The sequence below is a fragment of the Apteryx mantelli genome, chromosome 1 (genome assembly GCF_036417845.1).
Source record: "Apteryx mantelli isolate bAptMan1 chromosome 1, bAptMan1.hap1, whole genome shotgun sequence".
Lineage (NCBI taxonomy): Eukaryota > Metazoa > Chordata > Aves > Apterygiformes > Apterygidae > Apteryx > Apteryx mantelli.
In genome coordinates, this window is record NC_089978.1 from 101,452,873 (window position 1) to 101,473,676 (window position 20,804).

The 20,804-nt window shown below is 38.2% G+C and overlaps 1 protein-coding gene across 2 annotated transcripts in view; it reads left to right on the forward strand.

Moving 5' to 3' along the window:
- The first annotated feature begins 4,438 nt into the window (after window positions 1–4,438).
- BRWD1 (bromodomain and WD repeat domain containing 1) overlaps window positions 4,439–20,804 on the forward strand; it is a 67,942-nt gene continuing 51,576 nt past the window's right edge. For both annotated transcript variants that reach the window (XM_067298558.1, XM_067298564.1), the window contains exons 1-13: window positions 4,439–4,599; window positions 4,783–4,841; window positions 5,077–5,106; window positions 5,301–5,360; window positions 8,723–8,873; window positions 9,848–9,946; window positions 10,481–10,641; window positions 11,267–11,488; window positions 13,872–13,972; window positions 15,267–15,337; window positions 16,219–16,319; window positions 18,568–18,608; window positions 20,139–20,237. In XM_067298558.1, the coding sequence (XP_067154659.1) occupies window positions 4,536–4,599; window positions 4,783–4,841; window positions 5,077–5,106; window positions 5,301–5,360; window positions 8,723–8,873; window positions 9,848–9,946; window positions 10,481–10,641; window positions 11,267–11,488; window positions 13,872–13,972; window positions 15,267–15,337; window positions 16,219–16,319; window positions 18,568–18,608; window positions 20,139–20,237 (1,259 nt within the window). In that variant the 5' untranslated portion in view covers window positions 4,439–4,535. The remainder of the gene's footprint in view (window positions 4,600–4,782; window positions 4,842–5,076; window positions 5,107–5,300; window positions 5,361–8,722; window positions 8,874–9,847; window positions 9,947–10,480; window positions 10,642–11,266; window positions 11,489–13,871; window positions 13,973–15,266; window positions 15,338–16,218; window positions 16,320–18,567; window positions 18,609–20,138; window positions 20,238–20,804) is intronic.

Genomic DNA, 20,804 nt, shown 5'->3' on the forward strand with positions numbered 1-20,804 from the left:
TAACAGATATGACTGATTAGTTGCTGTTGTATTGGGACTTTACTTTGATAGCATTTACATAAGGTATAAGAAGGCCTTCCAACATCATTATATTCTATGTCAGTGTTGGGATTAGTAGGCCAGTGTGTTCCTAAACTCCGCTTACAGTATTTCCCCAATTCCTACTTTGAAATCAACAAAGACTCAGATGTCTGCAGAAAACTGAACCTAGGCTATGAACTTCTACAAGTTGCTGAGTTTATCCAACGGAACCCACAGAAGATGAGCAGTGGAACAGCTTGGGCAGGAGCAGGGAGGTATGAACAAGAACACTTCCCTTTTGGTGCTGATGAGCTATTAGGTTGGCTTACCACACTCTGAGCCTGCTGGTAACCTGTATATAAGGTTGCAAGCTGACACAGCATGGTTGCAAATAAAACATAGCTGTGCTGAGAACTAATTCAGGTAGTACAAAACTGTCCTGATTCTCCTTCACTGTATCTGAGAAAATTAAATCAATGTTGTTGAAGATTTAACAGCCTTTCAGCAGAAGGGGGCATACTGAGTATGTTACTTAATGTTAAAATAATCAAATCTAGTACAGTGTTTCTTCAGTTCTCCCAAAGACTGTAGTTGATCTTTTTTCCATTTTTACATTACTTTGCTGTAATGCAGCAAGAAGTAGTAGCATGGCTTTATCTTAGTCAGATAACTGTCACCTCTTTGTCTTGGGAAGAAAAAATTAACCTTTGTTTTCTTTGTTTCTTCTTTTTTCCCCTTGACTGAGAATTTGTTTATGCTGTTAAATACCACCAGTGAGCACAGTATCTGCTTCCTGTTCATTTTTGGTACCTTCCTCATCTCATAATATAGTTGTTTGTAAAAAAAAAAAAAAAACAAGTTTCATCTCTAACTTAACTTTCTCAAATCATGCTTTCACTTGAGAAAGCATTTTACCATTTTTACCTCTTAATATTTAAGCAATGTTTTGTTTACAGAAACATTGAAACAGCTTTGCTTATAGTAAATGATCTCTTTCCCTATCTCACTGACTCTCCTGCCCTTTTATTTTTCCTTGCTTCTCTAGATGATGTCTTCCAGTGTTGCAACACAATATGCTTCTGGTCCCATTCCACCATAGCTGTGTTCCTAGCAGAACTCATTCAGCTTTGGCAGTAGCTTTGGCTTCATATTCTGTGATACTCTACAAGGCTTGAACTGTAATTTTCTGCCACTTTCTCTTTCCCCAGATTACCTTGTCACTTTAACTTTAGTAGTAGCATGACACTTGGCTGCATATGTGGTATGTTTGCTTTCTTTATGTTTTTAGCAAGTCAAAAAACATCAGTTAAATGACCATTAAATCTGCAGGAAAGTTATCCTGAAATAACCTCTTTTGCCTCCTTTTTCAATGCCTACTTTCTATGTGTGTTGAGTCTTTAATGTTGAGGTTGTGCTGACCTTCAACATCCTCTCTGTAACCTCTATTATCCAGTGTTTATTTGATCAGAGCTGCTCCCTAATACTTAATTTGTTGAAAAAAATTATTTCTCACTTTGTTATGGAAGTGATTTAAATCAGACAGTTAACCCATTGCAGGACAGAGAATGTTTCATACTGAAAAGAGGAAAGTGGTAGTAGAATTGGGAGCATAGGAGCCCTAGATCTCCTTTTGAACACCAGAGCCCACTGTTGATGAAGTAAAGAAGGAAATGTACTTTCCTAAGTACATACAGTATGCCTAGTAAATATGTAGCTGAACAACCTCTTAAATCATGAAATATGAATTGACTGTATGACCTTTGATTGATTCTGCAGTAGATAGGGGGATGCCTTTCACAGCTGTAATGCCAGAGTCCCCAGAGCTCTATATATTCATGTAGAAATGGGCATGAAAGGATTCTCTTAGCCTCTAAAAGATAACTGCTGCTTGGGCACCCTTTGAGGAGAAGAAAAAAATGGCTGCTGTCAAAGAACCATTCTTCAGTCATCCTAAGCAGTCCACTCAGGAGAAGGAAATCTAATTTTAACCCAAGCACATTGTACCCCATAAAGAATATGATTATATAAATGGCAGAGAATGCAGACTGCTGCCCTCAGCCACGTACCATGAAATGCCAACATGTAACTATAAAAGACAACACTGGCTGCTAGGAAAATGAGGAATTGTATGTATTGGCACTAGATGTCAATTCTGCATATGGACAATTGAATTGGAAGGTATTTAAACTCATCTGACAAGATTTTCCATGGGTATATTTTGGAGATAGCATTCCTTCCTGTAATGATATCAGATACATATTTGCTCTGTGTAAGTAAGGAATGGAGTGACAGTTAATGACAATTTGCATATAGCACTCTATACAAAATGCGAATCAACCATTTGGAAATACCGCATGAAGAGAGTAAAGCATGTAAGAGTTTACTGAGTCACAAAAATGTATTTTGTATACTGCTACTAGCTACTGTTCTGGTTAAGAGAATGTCATTTTATACATGCTCACATTGCACCACTCTTCTGGACTTCATTTTCTAGTGTCAGCTAGATCACCACTCTTTATTTAAGACAAGAACACAGCCAGGATGCTGAAGTGCATCCAGCTTTAATTAATACTGACTGGTCTGGCAGTGAAATCTGGAGAGATGCAGGTGGCCCTGAAGAATGATCTGACCAAAGCTTGGAAAAATGCACGTTTCAGAGGACCCCCGATCTCTTTGAAGGGGAGATTTTAATGAGAATTACGCTTATTTTTTTCTTATGTGTGAATTGTGATGCAGGAGTCCTTAACAGGCAGTAGGTGGTGAAGAGGGGGAGGCAGGGGCAGCAGTCTGCCTTCCAGGACACATGGGAAAACTGCCTACACCGAATGTGTACAAAAGTTGTCAAAAGCTGAGAGCACATCTGAGGTAGTAAGATTAATAAAATAAAGAAATATTTCTGCATTGATATGTAAAAATATTTTGCTTCAAAGGCTCTAAAAATGCATACCAAACTACCACAGTTGGGGAATGAAAAGAGGGAAGGGATGGCTCCAGATACAATGAAAGTGCGAGTGAAGCCATTGCTGCATTTACATTAGCCTTTGTAGTGGGCAGAGGTAAGAAACAATTTGTAAGGAGAAAAGAAAACCACCATAAACGGGCCCCCAAAGCCCGGGGGGCTGGCGGGGAGGCTACTACCTCTTTGAAGAGAGGCGATAGGAGGCGCTTAAGCAAAGCTGTCAGTTTTGGAAAGGAGAGGCAAACTGATCCCTCCCTCCAAAAAGGGATGGGGAAGAATCGTTCCCCAAAGGGAGTCTGAGGTACCCCCAAGCTTCACACGCGTGCAGTGTTGATGGCACAGTAGTTGGGGGAACCGACCTCCCCGCATCAGTCTGGGCTGCAGCAGCCAGAAGCTACGAGATCTGCTTTAAGTAGCACATAGGAGCAGTCAAAAAAACAATTAACGGATCACGGTGCAAAAACACTGTATTGGTAACAGCAGGATCGCTGCTGTGAGTGGCTGCAGAGAGCAGCCTCACGGACCTGCTACTCTGTTCTTACATAACCCACAAGAACGGTACTTCTGGTGTAGGACTTGAAAATAAACTTGTTCTGCTGATCAAGTTATTTACAAAATACAGCAGTTCAGCAGAAGAAGAGGTTCTGTAGCTAAACGTTGTAGCGGTTAACGGCCAGCCAGAGAATGCGCAACGCAGGGTGCTTTAAAAGAGCACACAGCTGAAGACTGGGGTCCACAGCCCGCAAGACCTGCTCCACCTCCCCAGATCACCACGAGAAGCCGCCAGCCGCAGGCCCGACTGCGCCGGGGCTCGGGAGCGGGCCAAGGCAGCGGCGGCGGTGCCCTCGACCCGCGCCTCCCCCCGCCGGGGTCGCGTCCCCCCCCCCCCCCCCCAACGGCCGCGCCGCGCCGCGCGTTCCAAACCCCTGTGACGCCTCCCTACCTCACAAGGCGGCCCCGCCTACCGCGCTCATCACCAACCGCCTCCCTCGCATAATCCTTCCGCGCTCGGGCCTGCCGCACCTCTACCGGGCGTCTTCTGCTCTCCCCTCCCTCCCCCGCGCCCCTTTGCCCCGCCGCCGTCCCCAGACGCTACCAGCGGCGACCCGCGCAGCCCCTCTCACCGCGGCCCACGGCCCCCTGACGCCCGAGGCGGGGACTACTTTTCCCTCCGCCCTCCCCCGGGCGCGCCCGGCGCAGGTGGCAGTTCTCAGCGCCGTGGCAGGTCGCTGAGCGGCTATGGCGGCGGCGCCGAGGCTGCGCTAGCGCCCGTGCAGGGGGAGGGGAGCCGGAGCGCGAGCGAGGCGTCCGGCGGGGGGCGGGGGCGGCTCGCTCCCGCGCGCGGAGGGGGAGAGGGAAGGGAGGGGGGGCGGTTGGCTGGTGGGGCGCGTGGAGGAGGGGCGGCGCTGACAGGGCTATGCCGAGCCGGGCCCTGCCCGCGCCAGACGCTGCCGGAGCCCTAATCCCTGCTTTGGCAGCAGCGGCCGCCGCGAACAGCAGTTGTGCCGAGTGAGCGAACAAGCGAGCGAGCTCTAGCCGCCGGGCCGGGGCCGCCATGGCTGAGTCCTCGGCCTCTTCCAACTCCGGCGGCGGCGTGTCCCTGTCGCTCATTGAATCAGGTAAAACCGCCAGGGCGCGAGCGGCCGCGGGCCGGAGCGAGAGCAACTGCCGGTGCCGCCGCTCCCTGCCGCCATCTTCCTGATCATGATTATGAATTACAGTCACCTCGGGGGCTCCCCCCCCCCCCCGCTTTGCCCAGCCAGCCCCAGACTCATCCCCCTCTCTCTGCGTGTCTCTTGCAGAGCTCTACTTCCTCATAGCTCGGTTCCTGACCACCGGGCCCTGCAAGAGAGCACTGGAGGTGAGTACAGGGGCCCCGCACACTCACCTGGGTGCACACTCGCACACTTGGACCCCTTGGCTGCTGCAAAGCGGATTGAAGGGGAGGTGTGAACAGCCGTTGGCCCCCCCCCCCGCCGCCTTCCCTCCCCTCCTCCTCCTCCTCCCCAGCGCTCTTGCAGCAGCCGCCGCTTGAGAAGAAGCGAGAGGCTTGGTTGTCCCTAACTCTGTGTATTTTTTTTTCCTTTCCCTTGCAGGTGCTGGTGCAGGAGATGGAGCAGCACCAGGTCTGTGCGTGCGTGGACTCTCTGATGATTTCACCTCTCTTACTGTAGTCGGAAGTTTTCTTTTACTGCTTAAGTCATTCAAGTTTCTTCCACTCTCATGTCTCAACTTCTCTCCCTCAACACACATTGTTTTGGATATGATCTTTTCCTCCCTCCCCTTTAATCACTCACTTTTTTTTTCTTTCTCGATTTAGTTGCTTCCTAAAAGGTTGGATTGGGAAGGAAATGAGCATTGTAGAAGTTATGAAGAATTGGTGAGATTTTTTTTAAAAAAAATTTTTAATTAGGATGATAATGTTGATTTTAGACCGTTTAACTTTAAAACTAGGCCCAAAGCTTTAACTCCCAGTTCTATTCCGGGTCTAGTAAGAGGTAGGAATTATTTTTTGGAAAGGACCTTTAATTTCTTTACATTAGACTAACAAAAACACAAGTGGTGTCTTAAATTGAGGATATTGTTTACATAGCAGAGGTGGAGCTTGGCGTTGTGCATTGGTACTTGCCACTGCCTACATATAGGGAAGAACCAATCTGAAGCAAGGTTTCATTTCAGAGTTTTGTGAGCAAGTTTGTTAAGCACGTTTTGATTTGACAGTATTTATTTTCTGGTTGGCTTCCTTCATCAGTTCCCTTCAACAGATTAGGAAATGAAATCGCTGTTTCAGAAATCAAGGGTTGGCAATTGTGGTGCCTATGCGCGCTCTCTCTCTCTGGGTACTTACTGGTTATAGCTTGGTCTCTAAATGATAGAAGGATGCGAGTGATCTCTGAATGGTGTGGACTTGAGGACTTGTGCCACTGATACTAGCTGAACTAAATGTATTCCTTCACTTCTGGCCATCTCAGAATGGAAAGCTGTTTTTTTTTTCCTTGATGTTTTATTTTACTGCTTCTTAAGAACTGCAAAATATATTTGGCGGTTGAATCTTGTGAAGTGATGGCTTCTGGTGGTGTTTACCAAATTTGCTGATGTGCTACATTATTGTCATTATTGTTCTTGATCTCATTTTCTTTAAAGAATTGTTTGTTTTTGTTGAGTCTGCAGGGTTTTTTATTTTTTATTTTTATTTATTTATTTATTTATAAGCTTGAGGCATTCCAAGTTACCTGACTGAGTTTTCTCTTACCTGTCAGTTTGCACATTGTTGTAGTCAAGTCGTACACAAGCAAGATGAGGGGATTTTCAAATTTCAAAGTAGTATTTGCGTAGAGGAGAAAGAATGAAATTTTATTTAAAACATTTTCTTAATTATTTAAGTGCTGCTTAAAATGATAAATTGAATTCCATTTCTCTTACTTTTTGCTTGTTGGTAACTTGTTAGTATGGTCAGTTGAGCAAATGAGTTTTTAAATTAATGCTTTCAGTCAGTAGATGGAAAGTCAAGTCTTGCTGAACAGGAATTCTTTCAAGCTCTGACTTGAATTTAGTGAACAAGAGTGGTATTAAGTTTTAAAGTTTTCTTGTTTGTTTGGGTTTTTTTTTTTTTTTTTTTTGACCCCAGTTCTTCTGGAAAACAGTTGACTGTTGGGAGATGTCATGCATGGATTCTTCTGACTACAGTGCATTTTTTTTTTTCTGTGTTCATGTGTATAATGTTGTCAGATGAAGTCGGACATGTGTCTCTTCTCCCTCTTTTCCCAACATCATTTAAAAGAAATTCCTATGCATGATGCTAATATTTCAGAATATTCATAATTTATCTTCTAAAGATTATTTTTCCCCCTTTGAGGGGCTTTGGGAACTTCTTGTTGTCCAGCTGGTCTCACTTTTTTGTTTAATTTGCCAAGATTGCTGACCAGTACAATCATGTGGTGCAATTATTTCTTTTTGTTCATCACAGAATTGGAGCATGAGTTTAAAATAATTGCTTCTTCTAAAATAGTGAAACTACTTAAAAAGAATTGCTAGGTTTTGTAAACGTGCTGCCATCAAGGACTGGATTTGGAATGTGTACTTCCTGATGATAGCACACAAACAAAATGGCTTATAATACTTGATGTTGCATGTGCTGAACTCTCTGTCCTGAATGTCTTGGCTGGTACTACAGTAGGCCATTTCAAGTAGCAAGCTTTTTAAAAAGAAATGATGAAAAAATACAATCTTTAGACTACTATGAAGTATATTTTCTCATACTTAATCAGCTTAAACATCTACTCATCTGATTTATTTAAATATGTTTGGCTCTGTGGTAATATTAACTGTTTTACTGCTATAACAAAAAAACCCATCCCTCTGCACCCTCTAAGCTTTATGTACATTACTTGGTCTTCAGCTTGAATTTTTACTATTAAAACAAGCATTAGGTTCTGCATTAAATTATACTGTTCTCAGTATTCAGTGTTTTTAAACCATTTTGGCTGGAGAGGAATAGAAATTATCCTTGAGCTTTTAAGTTCCTGAGCAGTCATCAAAAGTTTTTACTTGCGTAGTTATAGCTTATATCAGCATACATTTGGGCAACTTCTTGTTGGACAGATCTTACTTGACAACATGTAGAATTTTCATTCCTACTATTCCTATTATGAGACCAACCTTATCAGGAATTTATTTGTTTAAATTCAATCAGTACACTAAGGGAATAGCATCATAAGCATGAGCTTGTTCTGCCTGTATTCCAAACTTGATGAGCAGAGGGTCACGTACCTGCGTTGATGTGACCTCTCTCTCTTGGATGCATTGGCTGGAGAGCAACTTCTTTGCTAATATAGCAATATGGCTTCTGAGTCAAACTGGCTTACATGTGTCCAGATCAGGCAGTCGGATAAGCATGGGTCTGCTTGTACCTGCTTGATTTAGACCTTCCCAGTAGTTTAAATTTATGCTGCTGATGATTTGTTTTACTTAAATCTGTGTGAACTCTACTTTGTGAATTTGAATTCTCCCTTATTGTGTCTGATAGTGTAGTTAGATAAGGATTTTTTCCATCCAACTTCCAGAAAGGAAGATGCTGAGGAATAAAACACACATCTGGTTTTGATGGAGGCATCTGAGTGTGTGGGGGTGTATTTTTTAGATTGTTACATGTAGATATTATGGAATCCTTCCTGAATGGACAGATGACTGTCTTGATCCCATTGATTTAAGGAAGTAGGGTAATCTTTTGCTATGTAGTAGTGGTTCTTCAAGGAAACTCTTTCCAAGAGGGATTGTGTGCTTATTCAAACCTATTAGACTTGAGTTTACTGAACAAGTAATGGGCAACTGAATTACTAGTTTCATAAATTCTTACGCTCGACTGCAGCAAAATTTTCCATGACATTGAGTTGTGAGAGAATGATTATTTGTTTTATGTTTTTTAATTAAAAAAAAATGGGGTGCATTGGGCAAAGACAGTGATTGTAGCATGCCATTCAGAAATGGATGCCATATGTTTGAATACTGCAGATTTTCAGTAGTAAAATGCTGGTGTTCAATAAGCAATTTTGATACAGTGCTGCCATTGTGGGAGTGTGTTCACTGCGTTCAGTAGATAAGAGCTTTATAGAATTGATTTTGGTCTGTAAGTTGAACTTAAGTATATTAAACATGTTTAAATATTGGTATGAATATTGATGCTTTTAGGCTCATCTGTTCTGAAGGTACCATATATGTGTTTAAAACTTAAATTTCTGTCAGGTGCTATCCAACAAACATGTGGCTCCAGATCATTTATTACAAATTTGCAAGCGTATTGGCCCTATCCTGGATAAGGAGATACCATCCAGCATTTTGAGAGTGAATTCCTTACTTGGTGCAGGGAGGCAGTCATTGTTACGTACAGCAAAAGGTATGAATTGTTTATTATTTGAAATGGGTATGATACATTTTAATAAGCGTGTAGTAAAGACTTTTGGAATATTGAATGGCAGTGAGCTTTCACTGAAAGTGGCCCACGCTTCTGTACTATCTTTAATCAACCAAGACACCAGTGATCTGTATTAATAGTATAACTCTATACTGATTCTTGTGAAAATGAAGTCTTAAGTTACATAGCACAAATTGTTGTTATTGTGAGTGCTGAAGTCTCCAAATGTTGCTAGTTTTTAGTATTATTACAATATAATGAACCTTTAGGACAAAAGTGCTACTTTTCTGACATCTCCTGACACTCCCAACAGTCTGAAATCAGCCCATTTTTTCTTTGAATGGGGTAGCTGTTTTACTCTATTCGATCCAAATGGCAGACAGTAGCACCAGTTTTCTGATTGGTTTTTTTGGTTAATGCAGATGGCATCAAAATTAGTACATATGAATTGTGTACTTATGCAGAAACAAAGCCTTTGTGCATAATCTGAGGTGAATGGCTACAAATTTGTAGGCACATAATTTGTTATTTGATATTTGAGTAGACTTTAGCTTTAGACTTTCCTTTTCAGTGAATTTTTTTTTAAATGTGTTTGTATGGAGTTCTGTTAGGTAGCTAGATGCCATGATATAAGACTGGTTTAGTGGATACTGCTTTTTTGGGCTGGGGGATGGGGGGTGGGGTTCCAATTATCTGTCCTATCTGTTTGAAAAAGATGCACACTGAATGATGCAGTGACTGCAATATCCTCAAAATCAGGCTTGCGCCCCCCCCCCCCCCCAATCATTCATGAAAAGTTTGGGGGCTTGTTGAGGTTCTGATTTTTCAGCTGTTAGGTTCTCATACACAATATTGAAACTTTATCAGATACCTTTGTTGCTGTGTTTTTGAACAGTAGCTAGCTTGGCATTTTTAAAAATGTACTTATGACTAACTTCAACTAATTGATTTTAAAGATTGCAGGAAGACTGTTTGGAAGGGCTCTGCTTTTGCTGCTCTTCATAGAGGAAGACCTCCTGAAATTCCTGTGAACTATGGCACGCCACCGAATTTTGGTGAGCGTGTAATGCATATCTTGATACTGATCTTGCCTATGCCACTGATAATTGCACCTCAGAACTTGGTCTGGAGGCTTGTCTGGAGAACTTCATATGAATTTGGTGGGGTTATGCACGGGTATGAAGGTCTGCTCACTGCATTAGTGACATAGCCTCTAGATTACATCTTTGTCTTTTACAAAGCCTGTGTATTAAGTAAATAAACTTACAGGAAATACAAATCAGTGGCCTTTAAATAGAAGGGCTCTTCTATGACTTAATGTATAGAAGGCCATGGGAAAATAAAGACAACATTTACCACATCATATTTACAGAAGGAAGTTTTGGTTGGAGCAAGTTTAAAATACTGTCCTGCTTCTATGTGTGCAAAAATTGCAAGTTTAAAAAAGCACAATTATCTTTATGAAATCTGAAAGTCACTTTTAGTAAATCTCTAAGTAATATATTACAGGAAGTTAGATGAAATGATGATTTATAATACACTTGTTTTACACAACAATGTGTTCATTCTTTGATCTCTTTGTGTTCTAGTGGAAGCGTATCAAGCAAAACAACTAATTGGATATGCAAAGTTTAGTACTTCATTTCCAGGAAGTATGTATCAACATATAAAGATGCACAAACGGATTCTTGGCCATCTTTCTGCTGTATATTGTGTTGCATTCGATAGGACTGGACATAGAATATTTACTGTGAGTTGATACATCTAAATATGAAAATAATTCTAGCTGGATACAGGGAAAATAACTTCAAAATGCACATTATGCTAAAACCTTTCACAGGTGGATACCAATAAAGTGTTAAAATATAGCTGATTAGCTCCATCACAGTGCTTAAGTGAAACAATTTGATGTATTTAAAGGTGAGAAGCATGTAAGACATTGTACTTGATAATAATGTCTGGTTGCATATTGTCATTGATGTAGGAATTTTCTGTAGTGATGTGGTTCTGTGTTCAGTATGTTACATATTCTTTATGAAGTGGTAGAGGAGAGGTTGCTTTTATGGCACAGTGCTTTTATTTAGCTGCCAGTACTGTAAGGAACCCTGCCAAATTTTATGCAGGTTTTCTGCATTATATGGTGTAGATTTGTGATGATTGTAGTGTAATCCTGAACTGTGATTGGACGCTTCTTTTTATTATTGGTCATATGATTTACTTTCTGCCAGCTTAAATAACATGCATAGTTTTAAATAGATGTGTCATTTGCCAAGCGTTGGAAAAAAAAACATAGCTGGGTTCTTTAAAGGAAACCTGAAACGTGGTATCCTGAATGTTTTATGAGCTCTTTGAGTTTAACACATATTTCTCTTTAGGGCTCAGATGACTGCTTGGTAAAAATTTGGTCAACTCATAATGGTCGGTTATTTGCCACATTACGAGGACATTCCGCAGAGATTTCAGATATGGCTGTCAATTATGAAAACACTATGATTGCAGCTGGAAGTTGTGATAAAATAATCAGAGTGTGGTGTCTCAGAACTTGTGCACCGGTTGCTGTCCTCCATGGACACTCAGGGTCCATTACCTCATTGCAGGTATGTTTTGAATTAATGCTTGCATCTTGCAGTCATGAGATATCTTATATACTATTAGAGGTTGTATTAAGCAGGCAGTACTTACCTTCTTTTTTTACTTTTAATATCTCATTTGCTACATAAGAAGAAAATAAAATTGCAGTCTTTAGAACTGATAATGTATGTGACTAATGTTATTTCTGTCAGAATAAGTACTTTAAGTTCCATAAATAAAAATCAGTACTTGCAGAAAATGCAAGAATGGTGAATGTGTGGAAAGAGCAGTTTATAGTGAAGCAAATTTAATAGCAGTCTGTTTCAGTAGTACAGAAGGTGAAACTTTCAACTCTGACTTAATCTATAATTTTGGTGTTTTGCACCTCTCACCGCCCCCAAAGCATGAAGAATGGAGATGCATTGTAAGAAGAAGCCAATCCCTGAAAGTTGAAAATCATAAAGTTTCACTGACAGTATGGTGTGGAAGGTTTGAAGATGTTTGATTAAAAACTGTAGAAAACATGAAATAATCTGGGTGAAAAAAGATGCTGTTGCACCCGATTTGGAAAGTTAAGAGCCAGCTTTAAATAGTGAGACTTAGGGTGATGGGATGCCCTCAGGTTAGCTGGCTATCATACTGGTGGGGAAATAACTAATTTTCTTGGTTGCTTACTGAAGTTGGAAAACAGTTAAATGAAAGCTCTAGATAAATAGTGCCTTCTGTCCTTGTGTTATAACTTCTTGAAAATGAAAATTAGTTACTTGTTTTCTGCTTGTGGAGAAAAGTACTTTGTGGTTGGTGTTACTAGGTTGAGAAGTCACTTTCCAAGTGTACATCTTACTTTTTGATGTACAAATGCAAGGAATTGATATTCTGTTTTCTGTGAAGGCTGACATGTGAACAGCAAGTAATTGTCATTGTTTATGTCACAGGTTTTCAGATGACTAAGATTTTTATGTCACTGTCTGCATATATATAAGATCATATCTATAAGATCAAAATATTTAAGTACAGGTGCTAAAAGCGAAAAACAATAGGAGAAACCAACTTACAGAAAAAGTTCCTTGCCTTCCCCAAACTCCTGAATAGTTGACTGAAGATAACGAAAGGAATTCTTTTTCCCTTTTAAAAAAAAATAGACAAATAAAAGATGATAGTACTGAAGTCCAGAAATTTTAATCTTTAATTTCAGAGGAAATACATTAACACTGAGAAACATGTCAAAATAATTAGTCAAGGTATTTTTCTTAAGAGATAGTGTGCTTGGTGGTTGCTTGGAAACAGCTATCTGTAGTTTTGAGCTGTTGGACCTGGAGAGAATTTCTGGGTGATGTTGTGCCCTCCAGTTTATTGTTGGAGATACTATGAGGTAGCCTAAGTGGGCTGGTGTTCTGATCCAGCATGTCAGTCCTTACAACTTTTGCTGTATGGGTAGGTATTTTAATCTCAAAAATATAAGTTATTTCAAAAGTGCAAAGATGTGTTTGGCATATTATGTTATGTATTTAAATTAGAAAGTATTGTGATATTATTGTGTGTGTCATTGATAGTCCTTTGGATTCAGTCCTTTGTAATTCCTTATTTAACAAATCAACTAGCAGCTCATTATCCAGACTTGCTGTGTTTGCCACTGAGTCAAACAGTCTTATATTTGAAGGGGTGAAGACTGGCTTCCTGCCAGGTTGTGCAGTTCAATACAAAAAATTTCTTAGATGCAGTTCTTTTCTCAAAAACTGCTTTCAGGAGTATTCTTCATATTTGCGGAGTTACTTTGGTATCTGTTACATTTTTCTTTTCCTGGCAAAACAGGGTTTTTTTGTTTTGTTTTGTTTTTTTTAAGATAGTGTGGTGAATTTGTCTTTATAGCCTTTAAATATTTCCATTATAGCTTTACTAAGGTTTATGGCTGATTGAGGTGGTAGTAGTAGTAATTGGAGAACGGTTTGATCACCTTAAGTCCTCTGTAGTTTTCTGAAGGAGCAGCTCCGTGCGTAGCAAGCCATCAACATCTTAAAGAAGCATGTGTGAGGAATTCCTATAAATTAGTAATTGATGCTGGGTTACACTTTTTCAAGCTACCTCATAACTGATGCTCTGTTTAAGAATTCAAAAAGTGAGCCTGTCTAGTGAAACTTCCTTCCTTTTTTTCTTCAATGCTCTGTTATGCTTGTTACTTCACTTATTGACAGTTTTCAGTGAATGATGCTTCTGAAGTTAAGACTTAAAAAAACACAGCAGTGAAAGAATTTGACATTTCTCAGCAACTGCTTTTATCTGTTTTAATGAAAATGTCCAAAATAATTCAAGATTTTATGTTAACATTTTTATAAGTTCCTACACAGATTTTAAATATCTTTTTATGCATGTGTTTGATTTTACTTCCTTTTTTCCCCCCCCAATATTTAGTTTAGTCCAATGGCTAAAGGATCCATGCGATACATGGCCTCTACTGGCGCAGATGGAACTGTTTGCTTTTGGCAGTGGGATACAGGTTCCATGAAATTCAAGTATGTAACTGGGTTGTTGATTAACTCTTTCTATGCCATACTCTTCTTGATTGAAATAAGCTGAATGTTTGGGAGAATGTATACTGAATTAACTAAAAAAATATATATATATATATTTTGTGTGATAATAAACACTGTGGAAATAATCTTATTCTGGAATTATTTTTAAGCAGCATCATTAATTGCAGTCTTCTCAAAATAATGCAGCTGGATATAAAATAATCCATTTTATATTAGAACAACTTTTTTGAAAATTTCATTACTTTAGAGGGCAGAAGATTTTATTTTTAATTCACACATGATTTTAAAAGTAATAGAATTGCAACAAAAAACATAAGAGAGAGAGTTTCATCTGAAGAACCTTTAGGGATATATGTTACAGGAAGAGAGTATTTAAATTGTATTCCTAATTATTCTCTGTATGAAATGAAGCTAGAGCACTATGAGATGCAAACACTGTTTGAATAAGTTTGTCTGGACTTAATCATCAGTAGTTCTCAATACAAAATTCTCATGATCTGAATTTCTGTACCTTCTATCATACAAACATAGATGAGAAATCATTCTTCTACTGAAATTCTAAACATTTCCTTTGGTAAACAGAAAACACTAGAATTGAAAAGCAGAAGAGTAATGAATAGAAACCTACAATACTTTTAAATGGCACAGGGTGTGCTGGATTTTCTCCCTAGTGTAGTTCTTATTCTTAAGTAGCTACTTTATATAAGATTCTAGTATGTACTCTTCCAGCTGACGTGACATCATTTTCAGAACAGGCAACCAGTCTTTTAAATCACCATTTGCACAGTGTTCTAAAACTTGTATTTAATTTTCTGCACTGCAAAATTTTACAGATTTCCAAAGCATTCTGTAATATGGTATCCAGTAGACCTTATTTTCTGTACCGTTGGAGTTTTACGATGTGAGGGTACTAGTTCTGCACTTGTGGATATGTTATGGAGGTAGTAAATCATGCTGAAGTATGAGAGAGAATACACATTCTTTAATGTGTCATGTTATCCTTGCTAGGTAATAGCAGCTTATGACTTTTTCTGCAAAATGCTGTGTATGTGAGCTTTAAATATCACTTGTGTGTGCATACACACTCATTTTGAAAAGAGGTAAACTTTACATTTGTCATCTCCCATACAAGATGTACAGATGTTACTGTATGTATTTAAGAAGTGGCTGTTATGTAAATGTTTTTGAAGAAACATACCGTTATGTTCTAAAAGGTTGATAAAAGCTAAGTTTTGTGTGGCATGTCCTGTTTCAAGCAACTTCTCTTTTTAAGCAATCGGCCAGTGAAATTCACAGAGAAACCTAGACCAGGGGTCCAGATGCTTTGTTCTTCGTTCAGTGTAGGTAAGTCATATACAAACTGATTTTTAGCATTGTGATTTCTCCTCCTTCCCCGTGAAGAGTCTATGTAACAGTCTGGTAATGGCAGCTTAAAAATATGCAAAAAACAGCCAGTGTATAGTATGTAATTGTATATATGTGAGTTGTTAGCCTATGACAAATTTAAGATAATGTGACTTGACTTAGTTTAGCCATCTTTCACTGTAAGCTAAGTGATACTATTTTCCATTTGCATTGGCTGCTTTACAGAAGTAAAAATCACCTGATGCTTGTTTACTTTTTAGCCCTCTTTACTGGATTTTTATATTTGTTTAACCCCATAGTATAATGTTACGGTTTTCCTTAGCATAACATTTAGGGTTTCCCAGAATTTATTCTCTAATATACCACAGTCAACAGGAGTGGCAGTGGCTACCAAAAATAGTTCCTGATTCTATGCCAGACTGTATACAGGAATAGTCATAAAGATACCTTCTTACTGAAAAATCTATAAATGAATCTATAAATATGCCTTTTTTTTTTAAAGTGATTTGCCTGCCACAAATAACATGTATGCTACAGTAAAAGGATCGTCTAGATAACAATGACTAGCCATATTCTCTGTAATTGCTCCTGTGCACAATTAATAATGTTAAGTGTTTCAGCATTCCCCTAATTGTGTATTTTTACATCTTTGTAACTTTGAATGTGACTCTGCATTTTTAGTATGTCTGAGAAAGCTTTTGGGAAGGAGAGAAGGGGATTTCATTCCACATCAGTATAGCAGTGGAAGACCATAAGAAATTTGACAGTCTTCAGACTTTTTTTTTTGTCTAGGTATCTGAGAAATGTTGATGATCTGTTTTAATTTCATATGTATTAGCTTAATTGCGCTTGATTTTTAGGTGGTATGTTTTTAGCAACTGGCAGTACTGACCATGTCATCAGGATGTATTTTTTTGGCTCTGAAATACCTGAGAAAATAGCTGAATTGGAAAGTCATGCTGTAAGTAAGACTGTTAACTCCAGTAGTTAGTTGCTCAAAGTAGTGTTGAAGTTGCAAGTTAATATCATTAGTGGATTTGTAATAATGTTCTTTTATTGAATATTTTTAAAACTTGTACAGAATCTTAGCCAGTAGACTCAAAATGTGACTTGGCCATTTTAATAGATGGAAGGTATTGAGGACATTTAGAATTACACTGTTTTAACTTGATATCATATACCTCTAAATTTAAGCATGTCACTTGTACAGTTGCTTTCATTTATGGCACAAGTGCATATAGCTACTTATTATATCATGTATACAGAAAGTACATATTCTGAGAAGATGGATTTTATTACTCAGATGTTTCCATTTCGACACGTTTTGTGTTAAATCTTAAATGGGAATTGAATTTCCAGAATTGTACTTCTGTTCATCTTGGCCTTTATTGAAAGTGTTCAGATAGTTGACAGTGCAAGCTACTTTATACTTTCTAAGTAGTAAGTCACCTTGCTGGTTTAGTGTCTTTCTCCCATATGCATTATGGTAATGTGTGGTATCTCTCTTTACTTGCTCTCTTGATATAACAGATACCTATTAGGGAGAGAACTTCTTAGCTAAACTACTGTCATCTTTGGGTTTTGTACCTTAGTCTAGCAGATTCTGTCTTTTTAAAAAGCTAAAGTAAACTTGGCTTATATTCATGTGCTGAAGTTTGTCACAATTTTTTCAGCATTTGATGCACAAAGTCTTTTAGGGGCGATCCTAACACATCTTTTATGCATTCAGAACAGTACAGTGAATCTTCCTGTAAATATGATCTGGGTCCTTATGTTTGCGTAATTTCGTGTTTGTTTTTTTTCCCCTGTAACTTGTCAGTTTAACTTTCTCTTACAATTTTTCTTATCACTGTATTTGGTAATGTGATATAATCTTGCTCTGAATAGTAATTTTTATCATTTAGTGAACCAGTTCTCTGCCCTCTGTATTTAGTAACGTCAGAGAACTTAAGCCAGGAAGCATACTCTTTCTTAATTTGCTGTGCTATGCAAGATTTCATTGAGTGGTACAGTAGAGTATAGAGATGATACAGGTTTGAGTTAGGGAGGGTCACACAACTAGGATACAGAAAACTGATACCTGAATGCGAGGTACGAAGTTTGTATCATGTAATGACAAAATTTAAGACCTCTGTTCATCCCTCACCTAGGGGATAACTCTTTTGATGCAGTGAATCTAGCTGTACGGCTTCTGTGGAATAGACGGCCAGTCAGATAAACATATGATTTCTAAATTCATAAATCATAGTTTTAAATTTTAAAGGTTGGACCTCTTCTAAAATTAGAGAGAAGTGTGTACTGAAGAGTGGTGTTTGTGCTTTCAGATGAAAAATCAAAGCACATAAAGTTACTTTTTGTAGGGGTCTTAGGTTACTGGATAACATACCTTATGTCTGTTACTATTGCTCTGGTCATAGGCCAGTGTGGTTTGGGGAGATGATTCCTTATATGGTATGTAAAGGCAGTTTTTCTGCCAGGTGTATATTTTTAACACAAGACTGCTTAAAGTTCTCCAGAATTTTATACTATTAGGTTGTCTTTGTTATATTGTACAGGGGCTGTCAGAGCCCTCCCCCGCTTTTTAGTTTTACTACAGAGAATTTAGATTTAAATGATTCCTTAAAGCTCTTTCAAGGGCAGCTCTTCAAACGCTCACCTTGTTTCTTAATTTTGTTTGCCTTAATACATTTTCTCTAATGTTTTCTCTCACTTTAACCATTCATGTTATAGAGTATGTATTGATTAAGCCATATCATTGTCTGTGGAGAGAACTTTCAGCACTAGATAATCTAAGCTGGGTGTGCTGTCTACTTTTCCTAGTGTTTTTACTGTGATAAAAATGAATAACTAATTGTGTATTTAAGGACTGTATAAGTAGGAGTAGGAGAAACATTCTTCTAGATTATAGTTGGCTTAAAATATTGGAAGTACGCATTCAATTAGATTCAAAAAGTAGTTAATTGCCAAGTTATTAGTAAACAGTTATTTTATCTCTCAGTACATCATGTTTAAGTGGGACGTTGTTTAAAACTTGCATTTTAAATGTGTTATTAAAGGTTAGTGAATTCTGGTAAGGCTTTGGGCTTGGTTCATCCTGCAGTTAAAACTGCTAGAAGTTACAAATTTCTTTTTCATCCTCTCGGATTTGTCAGAAACATATTTCCTGTTTAAAAATCTAAATTCTAACATGTTTTACCTTCTTCTTACAGGACAAAGTTGACAGCATTCAGTTTTCTAATAATGGTAATAGGTATGTTGAAAGATACTCAACGTAAACAAACAAATTTTGGGGGGAGTTAAGAATGTATTATTGTTCTCACCTGGAGATTTCCAGTAAGCAAAATCTACTTATGCAGACTTTTACTTATGTGGAACTCGGACTAATCCAGGAGAGTATAGTTAAATTTCAGCTGTATGCCGCAGCTTTCTATTAATCTTTGTTAGATAATCTCTTTCAACTAAGTGGCTTTTTACTATATGGAGGAATATTACCACTTTCTTTTTTATTAAAAATAGACCTGTCTTGTTAGTGGCTTCATAAACCTCCTTTTTCCCCCTCCTTCCCTCTCATTTTCAGCAAGTATTAGATCAAAAAGTGAAGCAGGAAAATCCAACACAAATGGTCTGAAATAAGTTCTAATCTTTCTTCATTTTTTAGCATACTTTATTTTATTTTTTTAAGCAAATGGATTTAACAACATTGTGCAGCTGATTTGGGGAAAAAAATAAGTGTTTGCTGTGTAGATTCATTTAAAAATCTTGACCCATACTTGAAATGCAGCCATAAGCTACAGCTTTATTTTTATTGGGTCCTTTTTTTTTTTTTTTTTTTGAAAGCAAGATAGTCATGACTGAGAACACTAACCTGTTTGGTTTGGAAGTTATAGGTGTCTTCCCTTTAAATATGTTTTTCTACAATTATACTTGTGTTTGACACCATTGTGTTGTGCTGATCCATCACGCTTGCATGGATTACCTTTTAAAGATTGTGTGAAAAATGAGCAAAACACGTCTGCACTTTTGCTTGGTAACACTTTCTATGGAAGATATTTAGGATTTTAAATTATTACTAAAATGAATCATAACAAAATCAGAGCATAGTCATGACATATCCAGCATACAACTTTTTTCTGTGGAAGGTATGTCAGCTGTATGACTGAGGATTGTGATTTGTGGACAAGGGAGACTTATCTTTGGATGTCTGATAGTATTTCAGTTCCTTTCTTAAGGAGTTTCCATTCTGTTGTACTGATAGTTCAGCAGTTTATGAAATGGAACCTGAGCCACTGTGATTTACAGCTTGTTATCTTAACAAAAACCCCTACTGGTGGTCTTTTCTATGCCCTGCTGTGGGTGGGAACCTGTCAAGCTTTACTAACCTGAGCTGTCCTTGATACTACATATGAATGATCAGTATCTGATAATCTACAATCTCAGAATGGGTTGCTTAAAAACCTTAATTAAAATATTGTAATTGAAAAAGAGTTGGTGATAAAGTTCTTGTGAAATGAGTTTAACTTTGAGACTTGCTTCTCTGATTTACCTGTTGACAACTGTGTTCAGCTTCAGTTCAGAGAAATTCCCTCTAGGCTTCTGGAAAGAAGGTTAAGCACAGGGCACTGTAAAGAACCCTCTCTTAAGCACAGATTGAAGATTTCATGTTTATCAGTCTTTCGTTGTAATGTTTTAAATTGTGTGTTTATGTATGTGTGATTGAAAATTCTTTAAAATAGAAATTCTTTTGAAGAACCTGTAACTATTTTTTTTTAATTTCTTCAAGGTTCATAAGTGGCAGCAGAGATGGAACAGCTCGAATCTGGCGTTTTGAACAAGCAGAATGGAGGAGTATTTTGTTGGATATGGCTGATCAGTTACCAGGGTAGATGAACTGTTGTCTTTTTGTCTGTTGCATAAAGTCAGAAAGTTTGAAAAAGTCATCAAGCACACTTTCTTACAATCAAATTGGAATGAGTCTTCACAATATTATGATTAAGTGGTGTGATCTTTACTTTAGGGAGAAAGAATGATGTTCCAATGATAATAATAGCTTCTTAAATTTTTGCCTGTGCTTGAATAAATATATCAGTAATACTTATTTAGCTTTCAAATGTACATTTTGCCAAATTAACTACATTATCTGTCTCTGTCAAGGAAAAAGTTAACAGAAAATGCAGTAGCTCTTCTCTATCTGGACTTTTGTAAGGCAGCTGATGTGATGTTAGAAGAGAAACTTTTTGGGTTAGCAAAAATAAGGTAGATGATAGGCTCTTTCCAGGAGAGATGATGACAGGTAATCAGTGGATTTCACCAAGGGCTGATCTTGCAAACTATTTTTATTGATTCTTTTGCACTTTTAAAAAGTATGCTAATAAAATATGCTGGTGGCATGCAGTATGAACAGTGTCATTACAGATGAAGATCGGGATTTTATATCGCACTGGATAAA